Source organism: Lineus longissimus, chromosome 11 (assembly GCF_910592395.1).
Source record: "Lineus longissimus chromosome 11, tnLinLong1.2, whole genome shotgun sequence".
Classification (NCBI taxonomy): domain Eukaryota; kingdom Metazoa; phylum Nemertea; class Pilidiophora; order Heteronemertea; family Lineidae; genus Lineus; species Lineus longissimus.
This window is the reverse complement of record NC_088318.1, coordinates 4,583,725-4,595,494: the sequence shown is the minus strand read 5'-3', so window position 1 is coordinate 4,595,494 and position 11,770 is coordinate 4,583,725. Positions and strand designations below refer to the sequence as shown.

General features: G+C 41.6%; 1 protein-coding gene across 1 annotated transcript; it reads left to right on the top strand.

The window, feature by feature from the left end:
- The first annotated feature begins 536 nt into the window (after nucleotides 1-536).
- Nucleotides 537-11,241, top strand: LOC135496298 (uncharacterized). Its single transcript, XM_064785554.1, has 4 exons — nucleotides 537-573; nucleotides 7,610-8,304; nucleotides 9,947-10,020; nucleotides 10,534-11,241. The coding sequence occupies exons 1-4, from the start codon at nucleotides 537-539 to the stop codon at nucleotides 11,048-11,050; spliced, it is 1,323 nt and encodes a 440-aa protein (XP_064641624.1). The 3' UTR covers nucleotides 11,051-11,241.
- Nucleotides 11,242-11,770: the final 529 nt, after the last annotated feature.

The window sequence follows — 11,770 nt, the reverse complement described above, 5'->3', positions numbered from 1 at the left end:
ACAGCTTTACATCTATTTCAATTATCTCTGATTTGTAGAAACTATTCGTGATCTCCGGGTCAGAATGGGGCTACTTACTTCTTTATAATTAACAAATGGTAGGTTGCTGTAAAAAGCCCGGATGAAAAGCGCAGCGGATCTCGAACCGGAACTGGGGGCTTTTCCACACCGCGGCGACCGTCGCGTTGGTCACTTTGAAACCTTTTCTCGGATTTAGGCCCAGCATAACAATCAGATCACGTGAAGTCTTATTGACCTGTGCATGCACAGACCGTTAGAAGCACGTGGTCCCAATACTCAACAAAGAAAAAATTACTCCCGGAAATATATATTGATATCAACAATGGTCAGATGGTACGCCTTTGAAAGTAATACTATGTACACATTCATCTAGAAACCGAGGTGAGAAACAACAGCTGCTTGAATGCAATTCGGACCAAAATAGCATAACAAACCGGCCCGGTTATTCTTAGCTCAGGATCAGAGCACATTATTTTCACAATTTTCCGGCCTTTATACTACTATCACGACCGACCATGCACGCTCATGAGATGGCGGAAAACATCGAGAAGAGTAAGCAATTTTTTTATTCTCTCAATTTTGGATGGCGGAATACATTTAGATGTGAGTCTTACATGCCTTATCGTCGCAGACATGCTGTCAGAAGGAGGGGGGGGGGGGTATAGCTCGCCAATGCGCGGTTTAGAGCCTGCTTTAGGAAATCCTGGTCATGTTTCATGTGGTGATTAAGCATTTGACGGGCAATTTAGCTGGAATACGATAGGCCGAAGCTATGGAAGCCCAAATCGGTACAAATATTCCTGCAGAAGCGGGGAGTATGGGCCGTGAAAACCGCAAAAAATCTGTACATGTTTTTTGTAAGCGGTCGTCGCTCGCGCAAACTTGTCTTGCATGTTTTTGTGAAAGAGGACGTCGGAGAACGCGGTCGTATATCAAAACAGACGTTGGGTGGCGCTCGCGCAAACTTCCCTCACATGTTTTTGTGAAAGAGGACGTCGGAGAACGCGGTCGTATATCAAAACAGACGTTGGGTGGCGCTCGCGCAAACTTCCCTCACATGTTTTTGTGAAAGAGGACGTCGGCGAACGCGGTCGTATAAAAAAACAGACGTTGGGTGGCGCTCGAGACGGGTCATCCTATTTAGCGTCCAGTGGCGACCAGTGGCGTCCAACGCGAAATAATAGGGTGTATATGGTTAAAAATGTTTTCAAGCTCCTAAAACACTTTCAATAAACAAGATTTAGAAGTTTGGTGGAGTTTGCAAACCTAGTTTTTGAATAATTATCACCAGAAAACGATCTTAGTGTGCGTCCAGCAAAAGTACTGGACGCCATGTTTGTTTTAGCTGCCGTTCCTTGGGTTTATAGAAAAAGCGGAATCGGGCTCTGGCATCAGGTTGGCATACTAAGATCGTTTTCTGGTGATGATTATTCAAAAACTAAGTTTGCAAACTCCACCAAACTTCTAAATCTTGTTTATTGAAAGTGTTTTAGGAGCTTGAAAACATTTTTAACCATATACACCCTATTATTTCGCGTTGGACGCCACTGGTCGCCACTGGACGCTAAATAGGATGACCCGTCTCGAGCGCCACCCAACGTCTGTTTTTTTATACGACCGCGTTCGCCGACGTCCTCTTTCACAAAAACATGTGAGGGAAGTTTGCGCGAGCGCCACCCAACGTCTGTTTTGATATACGACCGCGTTCGCCGACGTCCTCTTTCACAAAAACATGAAAGACAAGTTTGCGCGAGCGACGACCGCTTACAAAAACATGTACAGATTTTTTGCGGTTTTCACGGCCCATAGGGGAGAGCGACACCAACAGCAGTGTAGTAATTATTTTAGTCCGCCTGGTTTCTACCTACAAATGTATACACCTGCTCGCCCTTTGATACCAAATTGCTTATCTCGAAACAGCTACCAGGAATTCAGTCCGTCCAACGTCTAAATGCGATAGCTGCCTGGGTTTCATTGACGGGTCACCAATCCACAAATTCACAAATTGATAGGTATGTTTGTTGGGACTATCTTGTCATGTTTGTCTGGTCTAGATCCATTAATCATTAAATTTAACACAGCGGTTCAAAGGCCCGCGCTGTTGATCCAGATTGGTAGACAATTGGGTACGCACTATAGTATTACCGCGATGCAGTTTTAATGCACGCCAATTCCATGAAACTTGACATGTATGTTTACATGTAGCTTTTGATATCAGTCTTCACAACAGCATATTGAAATTCATACACATATTTAGTAGTACTCTATACATTCGTTATAAGACAATTGGAAATTCTGAAATTCAGTTTTTGATTTTATGGTCATACATGAACAATGTAGGCTACTAGTGATCGGACCACTGGATTTTCATGCCAGTTTATATCTTCCCTTCGCGAAAATGAAAATATAAAGAATATAAATCCAATGTTCACTCGCGATTATAATTTTAACGGATTGCAGATTTTTTTCTGCTTTTCCAATCGTAAAACCTTTTGTCGCGAATTTCATTTTCGCAAATCGAGGTTATTCGCGAAATCCGCGAATAAAAACCCGCGCGAAAATTAGGTAGTTTACACTACAGTAACGGTAGTGGCAAACGATGTTATTCCAGTAATTGTTTTCATTTGTCAATTTTTTGAGCTGTTTACCACAAAAAAGGTGGCATCGTTTTTTCCTTCTTTTTCATTTGCTTACTTATCAAAGCACTGAAATGACATAATCTATTGGTCTGTGAATTGGTGAATTAGGTAATTCGTCTGTTGTGTTATAACATACCCAGATTGCCTTTGAAGGTTGTCTCCATAGTTCAACCAATCACTGTTCATCGACGAGTGTATGTAATCGACTTATGGTTCAGTTTTTTTCAATGTTAAATCAGGGACAGACTATACATGCTTCGCGAAATTGGTGGCTTGCATTGGAACTAACTTTTTTCCCCTTGTCCGTCATTAAAGGCATTCAAGTGTGTTGGTCAACCATGACTATCTCCTTTGTCCCTCCACCATTAGGCCTAGTTTCCCCTTATGACATCACTATTTCGGACACTCAGCGCCCCATTTCTGGAAAGGTGTAATACTGCATTTTCCTGGCTTGCTGTTACATAACGGATAGAAGACACGGTAAAAGGAAAACGAAAAAATAGACAATGGTGAAAAAGAATATGGAATACATGTAATACATGTAATACATGTAATACATGTAATACATGTATACATAAAGTAAAAAAAGACAAAGCCAAAACGACTTGGCACGCCCGATCGTTTTTACTAGACTCAAGTCTGCAGTTCATAACCTTCTGACTTTTAACGCTGCCTGGAGAAAAATCCGATCGAAAAAATCAACCTTCTTTTCAGTTTCATAAGATTTACACATAGAGAAAAAGAAATTAAGGAAACCTCCTTCTTGCGATCACCACATCATTATAGACTCAGAGAAAGAGGAGTGAAGAAAAACTCCTTTTCAGCACCACAGCATTATCGACTTAGAGAAAAGGAACTAAGGAAACCTCATCCTTGTCAGCACCACAACATTATAGACTTAGAGAAAAAGGATTACAGAAACCTCCTTCTTTTCACTTTCAGCACCACAACATAATAGACATAGCGAAAAAAGGAATTATGAGACCTTCTTTATTGTATAGGGATAACGAAGAAAAAAGAGCGAAGGAAACCTCCTTTTTGTCATCACCAAAATTACGAACATTTCTTTTCTGAAAAACATGGGTAAAAGATGAGATATGATCGCCAGATAAGACATCAAATCAAATTATCATCAAATTGATATCAAATTATTTTAAACATCGACATGTCTACGACCTGTATCAATACTGTTGCAGATCTTGTTTTGCCGACCAATTACACGTAGGAAATAGCCTTCAACTTTTCACCCGACACATTTTTTCTTCAATGACTGAATGAACCATTAACAATCATCCTATCGTATTGATATCGGCGTTTGATATAATCACCATGATAAACTCGGCAAAATCTGAGTTTCTGAGTCTTACATTTACCGGCGCCGCCTTGGCCAGGTTTCTGACGCGTCTCTGTACGTCGACTGCCGACGACATGGAACATTTTAGCAGACGGATGCGCACTCGCATGCGCGCTGTAACGAAAACACCAACTAAGATATCATCGGCATCCTCCTGCCTGCGACGGGGGGATGGATCATCAGTGAATACCAGTAAAACCACTGTCGTTGATAAAAGATTCAAGCTGGCTGTTCATAATCGCGGGGCCGGTAAGTCAACTTTAGAAAATGCCCCCCCCCCGAAAAATGATTCTTTGTCACTGGGACACTCCGTCCGGATGATGTTTAAAACTGTTACAACGGTCTAACATTTTTGGCTCCTGTGCATCCCCCATATTCTATTGAGCTCTTATTTCCACTAGCCTGTGCTCAGATGGGTGGAATAGGCCGTGTTTTTGGTGACCGACGTGACAATGGGTATCCAGAGAAACGAACCACTCTATTTTATAGAGTTCCCAAACAACGGGGGTGGGGGGGGGGGGGGGGCAAAAAATTCAAAAAAAGTAGCACCAGTGTAACGTTTTTGAGTGTTTCCGTATCTGGTTGTTTCTCTTTGTTTCCCTTCGTTGTACATTTATTGGAAATCTGTTTCAGTTATATACTCTGTTTCCTCACGTATACAGTCTTTGGGCGCCATATTTAAGAGGCCCGAAGGGATGAATACCTCACAAACCCGATACAGAGATTAGGCCTAGTGGATTCGACTGATTGGCTCAGATCGTGGCACAGACCTATGACCAGAGACAACTACTACCGGTACTTGCAGTCCACTACCATTGGTCGATGGGATTTTAAATGGATTGAATCGTGTTTGGGCTTTATTCACGGAGCAAATGGACAATGCCCATTCATCACGTGGGCAAAGAAAAACCGCCCCGCATATGGTGAACCCTATTGCGTACCCACACCAAAGGCCTCGCGTTTGCCAAAATTTCTGGCAGACGTTGAAAGTCCACTCGAATAGATGGCATTCTCCCCAAATTTTTGGTTTATGTTTTGAGGTGACCACCCTCATAAACTGGACTCTGGATCGTAAGGTATTGCCAATTGTGATTGGCAAACGTCGTAAGTTCAACTTAAAGGCGTTTGATGTTCGTAAACACAATTTGAAATTAGTAATTGAATTTCGAAATTTCCAATTGCGTATGAATACCTACTACATTTAATTGCAATTTCGGCATTGCCGTTATGTAGACAGATATGCAAATACAAGTTTCATCTAATTCGTATGCGTAGTAACTGCACTGCGGCATTGTGCATAACTGCATTTTCCTCGACCACCAGTAATTTCGAAAGGCGTTTCCTTTAAGATGGCACCCTACCAAAACTTCACTGAAACAAATTCATTTGATGTGCCACCCTGGAGTGATTTAGGTTTACTAAGCAAATATTTTCATCTGGGGGTCAGGTCAGGTGAAAACCCGAGAGATTTGTTGCTGTGCCAGTTCCGTGCGTCTGGGGCAAAGTCGTGTGGTCGAAGGGCACGATCTGGTAACTGTGCCGGTCTCTTCGATTTAGCTTTCAAGTTGAAAGGCAAGATGCATTCGTAAACATTGTTACGTGTCCTGCTGGTATTTGAAATAAGCGTGCCCGGCCATACTGTCCGGTAGCTAACACGTCAGGGTGATAAAACCTGCTGGTGTTTCATCATTGAGCGCCACAACCTCGGACCTTCTGTTTTAAATGTTGAAATCATGCATGCGTAAGTCTCAAATTGAATAACAAATTTCAAATTTGTAGGAATGGAAAACGAATCTGGCCTTTAACCATAATCTGGCTCTTTCCGCCCTGACGATATTTGATCACATCGGAGTTCGTGTGAAATATTGACGACAACCTCTGATATCATACCAGCAAATTTCGTCTGCTACTCTCCAATACTGGAGACTTTACCATTGATTACATTAAATCATATAGAGAAATAGATCACTCCGCACTGGAGAATATGTCACAGACATCTAAAGTCCTATAACTCAACACGAGTGCCAAATGGACTTTGGTCGAACATGTCCTCGGGTCGTGCAGGCGAGTCAACAAGTTGAATGCTGACCTGAAGTCGAGACAGGTCTGGTGTCCACACCTGATAGCATGCCTCTCCCACTCGCGGTCGATTGAAGTCCAAAAATCGCGAAAAATTCTGTGATCTCATAGCTGTTGGCAATCAGGATGTATATTATTTACTCAGTCGGATAGAAGTGAATCATTCTTGTTTTTGATTTTGCTGGAGTGACAGCCTGCCATAAATTCAATCTTGAAGTCGATTATTGATATCGTCCTTCGTTGGGGTACTTGGATCAAATAAATTTCTCACCCGACGTATTCCATGCGTATTATATCTGGTAAGCAGTGCTCTTTTTCGATTTTTCTTTCAGTGGGTGATATGAATAAAGACTAGCAAATGCTTTTATCTAAAACTCCATGTACATTTACACTAGGCCTTTCTGTACAAAATTGAAGTAAAAGCATTTGCTAGTCTTTATTCATATCACCCAGTGTTTCCGAACTTTTGACTCCTTCCGTCCTTATTATCGATGAGAGCGGAAACTGGACAAGAAGCAACAATGACCGTTTTGAAATTGTGTCGCCCTTCCACGCTCGTAGAAATTAGGGGTTTTGAGAAAACTTATAAAAACATACATGACGTATGAAAAGTTTTTTTCGGCCAAGACATAGAGGTATTTCTCGGCAGCGAAATGAAAGCCTAATTCTTGCTGGAGGTTTTCGGGAATCTGAAAAATATCTTTCGGTTTTTTTTCGCGAAATCCTTTCTGTAATCAGGAGTGCATAATCCTGTTGGTCATTCACCAGTCAAGATGGACTCTTGGATGGACGGGTGGTCGGCCAATCGAGCTACTTTCCGCCAAAATCGCCGGTCGATTGGCCTGTGTAATTACTTCTCACGACTGCAACTTGATCTATGTCGATGTAGGCCTTTGTATATACGGTACGCAATATTGATCAAGCGGCGCTGGGCATGCCGGAATGAAGCATGGCTGTTCAGTAGGCAATTATAGCTTGATCGAGCTACGATTGTTCCATCGGGTATTTCTGCCTGGCTGCCGTGATTTTGAGACACTCCGTACTTGTATACATGCAGTCATGTAGACAACTCCGTCCCCGTGCCGTGTCTCTTCTCTCAAAAACAACATACGATTCCACACCTTATGGAAAGCATTACATGTACAGTTCCCTTTACCAACATTGGTAGAATGCCGTAATTCGATGACAAATAATGACGTCATTGTACAAAGTTCCAATGTAATGCGAATTTCATTCTTAAAAGTAATTGAACTTTGAGTAGTTGACGATCTAGATAAGAAGGTTCAATCAAATCCCTCAAGTGTTTACGACCAAGTCGAACAAAACGTTTCTACCTATATCTCCCTCTCTCTGTCTATCCTAGGACATTTCAAAGTACTGATATTTCGTCTTCACGAGAATAACTCGTAAATAGCACAAGGAATACGTCGTTATAGAACATTACATTAGGGCCTACCTTATTTTTATACTAAAGGCTTTCGGATGTCTCAACTCCGCCTCTTTTTTCTACATTCAGAATACCTGCCTGGGACTGACGACGGCCAGCAACACATCGAAACCGGTGACGACCCGAGTCAACTGACCGGAGAAATGTCATTGTTTGCGTTGACGGAGCCGCCAAGGGGAAACCCTCTTTCCAAACCCAACACTCTAGATCTCATGGATGGCTCGGCATTCATCGTGCCACCCAAATCCCTCAGTGGTAGCCGACAGCACATCTTCGACTTGAACATGAACTCTTTCAACGATCTCATTTTTCCGAATCAGAACGTTCAATTTCGGTCAGCTTGGGATCAACTTGTGAAGGACACTTCCCAGAACCCTTCGGCCATTTCTGATATCACTCGAAGCTCTTCGGTAGATGTCGGAATAAAGCAGACGGAAAAAACTGAAACTCGGCAGAAGACTGTTGAGGTCAAGGTCACAAGACACGTTGATGACGCCATCAAACACAAGACCAGAAGCTGTGATGACTTTGAAAGCAAAACTTCAGATACGAGTGACAGAGTCACGGCTCTTGTTGATAATGTCAACAATGAAGAAGATGATGTCACTCAAACTGTTGGAGAGGAAGAAGAAACGGAAACGGAAACGGAAATACCAGCCGCTGAGGCTGAACCGCGAGTGGATGATGACGCCAATGATAGCACCGTATTGAATCTGATTGAAAAAATGGTTGAACTTCAACAGAATTACAACCACCTAAAAACGGTAAGTTTAAAAAACAAACGAAGACCGGTCAGCCTGTAAATGATACGATTCCTACTAAAACTGAAGCGCTCTATTGCGAAAACAATGATTATCTTGACAAAAATAGTAAATGTATGTCACTGTCACTTTTTCTCAAAAATAATGTGTTTTTGCGCTGCTATTCATTTCAAATTTACAAGTTAAATAACGAGCATGTTGGTGTCTTAGTCAGGTCAGAAAACAAATCACTTTATAGAATGAGATCAGACATAATTCTGGTAATTATGACAAAAATCTATACATCAAACCGTACGCTGCCTACTTGCAGTTAACATTTTGTCAGGTCGGTATCGTCGACAGTTATGTTTTTCATTAAAATGGTACAAATTATTTCTAATCTGAGCCGCCTGTTTTGCCAAAAACATAAAGGCAATGAATAACATGTAGTTCAATTTTTTGCGTTTTTTTTATGTCCCAGACGGAAACAGCAACTAAAAATTTAAAAACACATCCTAACCTATGCGTTTGCCTAACCACTATCGGCATGAGTGATTTAGCGATCTCAAAACATTGCGGGCAAGATGTAAAAACAGGGCTGGTCGGTTTCTCGCATGTGACACTTGAGTTCTTCATCTTCAAAGCATGTCTGGCGTTTCTATTTGTTCGGCAAACAACTTCTAGAAAAGACATAAATTGCGCTATCACTGATAAAATGCGCCAAAAAATACTTGATATATGTTTTCAATTGCTTTGTTTACCAAAGTTGGAGGACATAGCAGATGGGATATTGTTACTCATGACGGAAATATTACATATCGGAATTAGGTTTTTAAATGAATCGGGGTTTTTGAAGTGATCTTTAGACGCATTAATCATTGTTATTTACGAGTTAGTTGACAGTTAGATTGAAGTTTTGATGATTTAACAGTTGACTCTGTCTAAAGAGTCAGATGTCAAGAGGTTAACTGTTCAGTCCCAACCTTGAAAAATTGTTTGTTTCAATTCCATGCTTGAAATAGGCCTATATTGAAAATAGATGACCCAGACCTGTCGATCAGGACGGTCGACAGGATGATAATTATGTTCAAGCAGATTCTGAACCGGTAAAAAATAGCCTCTATCCGTCGGTTGTGTCATATTTATTAAAAGCACAGTTCACATAGTTGAACAACGCAGACCTATTTTCCCTACTAACAGTAGTCCGACAGAATCCGGCTGTGAAACATGCCGACTAACCAGCGGTGAACATCATGTCCTCACGTCTCCTTGTTGAAGGATGGATAATACACGCAATGCCGGTAGATCCGCATGGCTATGAACTAGACACTTAAAGGGGTACGCCGTTTGTAATTACTTGTGGTCCAATTAGATAGAAATCCACCAATACACAATTTGTTTAAACTTGGTATTCATAGTATTGGTATATCAGTCTACACAACGGCAATGTTGACATTTATATTCAGTATGTATTCTTGCAATTGGACATTTTAAAATTCAATTACAAATCCAAATTTTTAACGAACGGCGTAGGCCTTTAACGTTTGCTGCAGTCGCCAAAGACACACCCCTTCTCCAGTAAATTGAATCGACACTGTCGATCCATGACTTCAAGCACTAGCATCATATCACACTTCAAGAACTTTCTTCTCTTCTGTCTTTTCAGCATTGGGACCATGTAGGTAACGCCATTTCACAGAGCTTCAGCTATCTTCCTATACCCGGAGTTTTCACACGAATGTAAGTACATTTATTGTCAATGTATGAGAGTTATTCAACCACTCTCGTGTCCGACATACATGCACATGTAGTGCCACCACGTGGGCCTAATTGTCGTAAGCTCGGTCATTTTCGCGACAATCGCAAATCAAACAAACGGTAAAATATATTCAAGAACATACTTCCTACTTCGACGTTCGTACGTGTAGCTCCTCGTAAGGCTTTCGAAACCTGCCTATTCACCTATCCAGGTTACCTGGCCGAATAGATTAAGAAAACGTTGCTTGTCCCGGTGTAGAAGTTTAAAATGTCCTAGGATAAAATGTCCTGGAACAAAGGATTCTATTATGCGCTTCAATCTCTGAGCTATTGACGGTCAGGGTCTCTATAGAACCATATTACAGAATACAATAGGGCCGGACACTTTTTCCAGTGGGGACACTTTTTACTTTTACACCGGCGTGCTGCCGTCGACACTACTTTTCGCACCTTGCAGATCATGTATTTCATTGCGTTTATTTTCAATCTTTACAGGTTGGGCTTATCCTCCAGTGACGAACAAAAAGGGTTAGATCGTAGAATTAAAGGGGCCTCGCCTCGGACTTATCTACCCCACGGTGCATGTAGACGATGCGCAGAGCGGAGAGAGAAGCAACGCGGAAAACAGTCGGCAAGAAGAAAAGATGGCCGCCATCTTGGAAACGAAATTATAACTGCCAATTTTATAAGAACAGACCCAAGAGACTCTGCAATCATGGAGGAAGCTAACCATAGCATAAACAGAAATGAACAATGTGAGCCAGCGCTTGAAAATTCACTAGACAATGTTAACAACACTTCAGATGAGAAAGCAAAAATGACCTTGTCCGTGTCGTGTTCGGGTCATTTTGACGCAACAACGAAATCATTCAATATGGCGGACAGTCAGCTCGGAACGAGGCAGCGCCATCTGTCAAAAATGTCAAGGGACTGTGCCAGTATTAATCGATGGTTAATAGGTATGGTAAAAGAAAATATGCAAAGGAAAAAAATTGAATCTACCAGTAGTTAGGGTCGCGATCGTTGAGTGTTTTAGAATTGGAATTGTGACCAGTCTCTTGCTAGTGTCAGCCTTTTGCAGAAACCTAATGCTAGGCTATTGTTCAGGTGGACACCGTTGGGTTCCATTGGATGCTGCTGGTGAGTGGACAGTTTTCAACGTAAATATCGTTACTAGCAGCTACACGTACGAGTCATAAATACTTCCATGAAATCACCTTTCCATCATGCATTTGTCTTTGTATTTTCTTAATGATTGGATCGGAATCCGGCAGGCTTGAGCCGATTCCGTCTCCAAAAAGGTGCGAGAGATGTGCACGTTGACACTCCATACACGCTCTCGTTTTGTTGCTCATTTAGTGGAGAATTTATTACAACATGTTCTCGTCTCGTTGCGCATTGATTTCGATTGAGTTTAATATGCTGTTAAACAGGAAATGTTCTGTTAATAGCATCTGCCCATGTGGGACACGATTCCTCTTTCGTGGCATGGAATATGGCATTGATAGCATACTGTTCTTGCAAATACTCTCAGCACACCCTTATAAGCCAATATTTACTTGGCGGCTTTGCCTGGATCATAATTGGTGATGTATAGTATAATATTTAAAGTATATGGAAATCAATACTTACTGTTAATACAAACGTAATTTGTTTAAATGCGATGTCTTTTGCTTTGTTGATCTACGCATCGGAAGTATTTGAAAAACGAGCTCCATGCGACAGGCGGGCT

Excerpts from the sequence above, each read along its gene's own strand:
- LOC135496298 (XM_064785554.1), top strand. The coding sequence starts at position 537 with ATGCACGCTCATGAGATGGCGGAAAACATCGAGAAGA. Across the intron at positions 8,305-9,946 it reads ATTACAACCACCTAAAAACG|CATTGGGACCATGTAGGTAA; the intron begins GTAAGTTTAAAA and ends CTGTCTTTTCAG. Across the intron at positions 10,021-10,533 it reads CCCGGAGTTTTCACACGAAT|GTTGGGCTTATCCTCCAGTG; the intron begins GTAAGTACATTT and ends CAATCTTTACAG.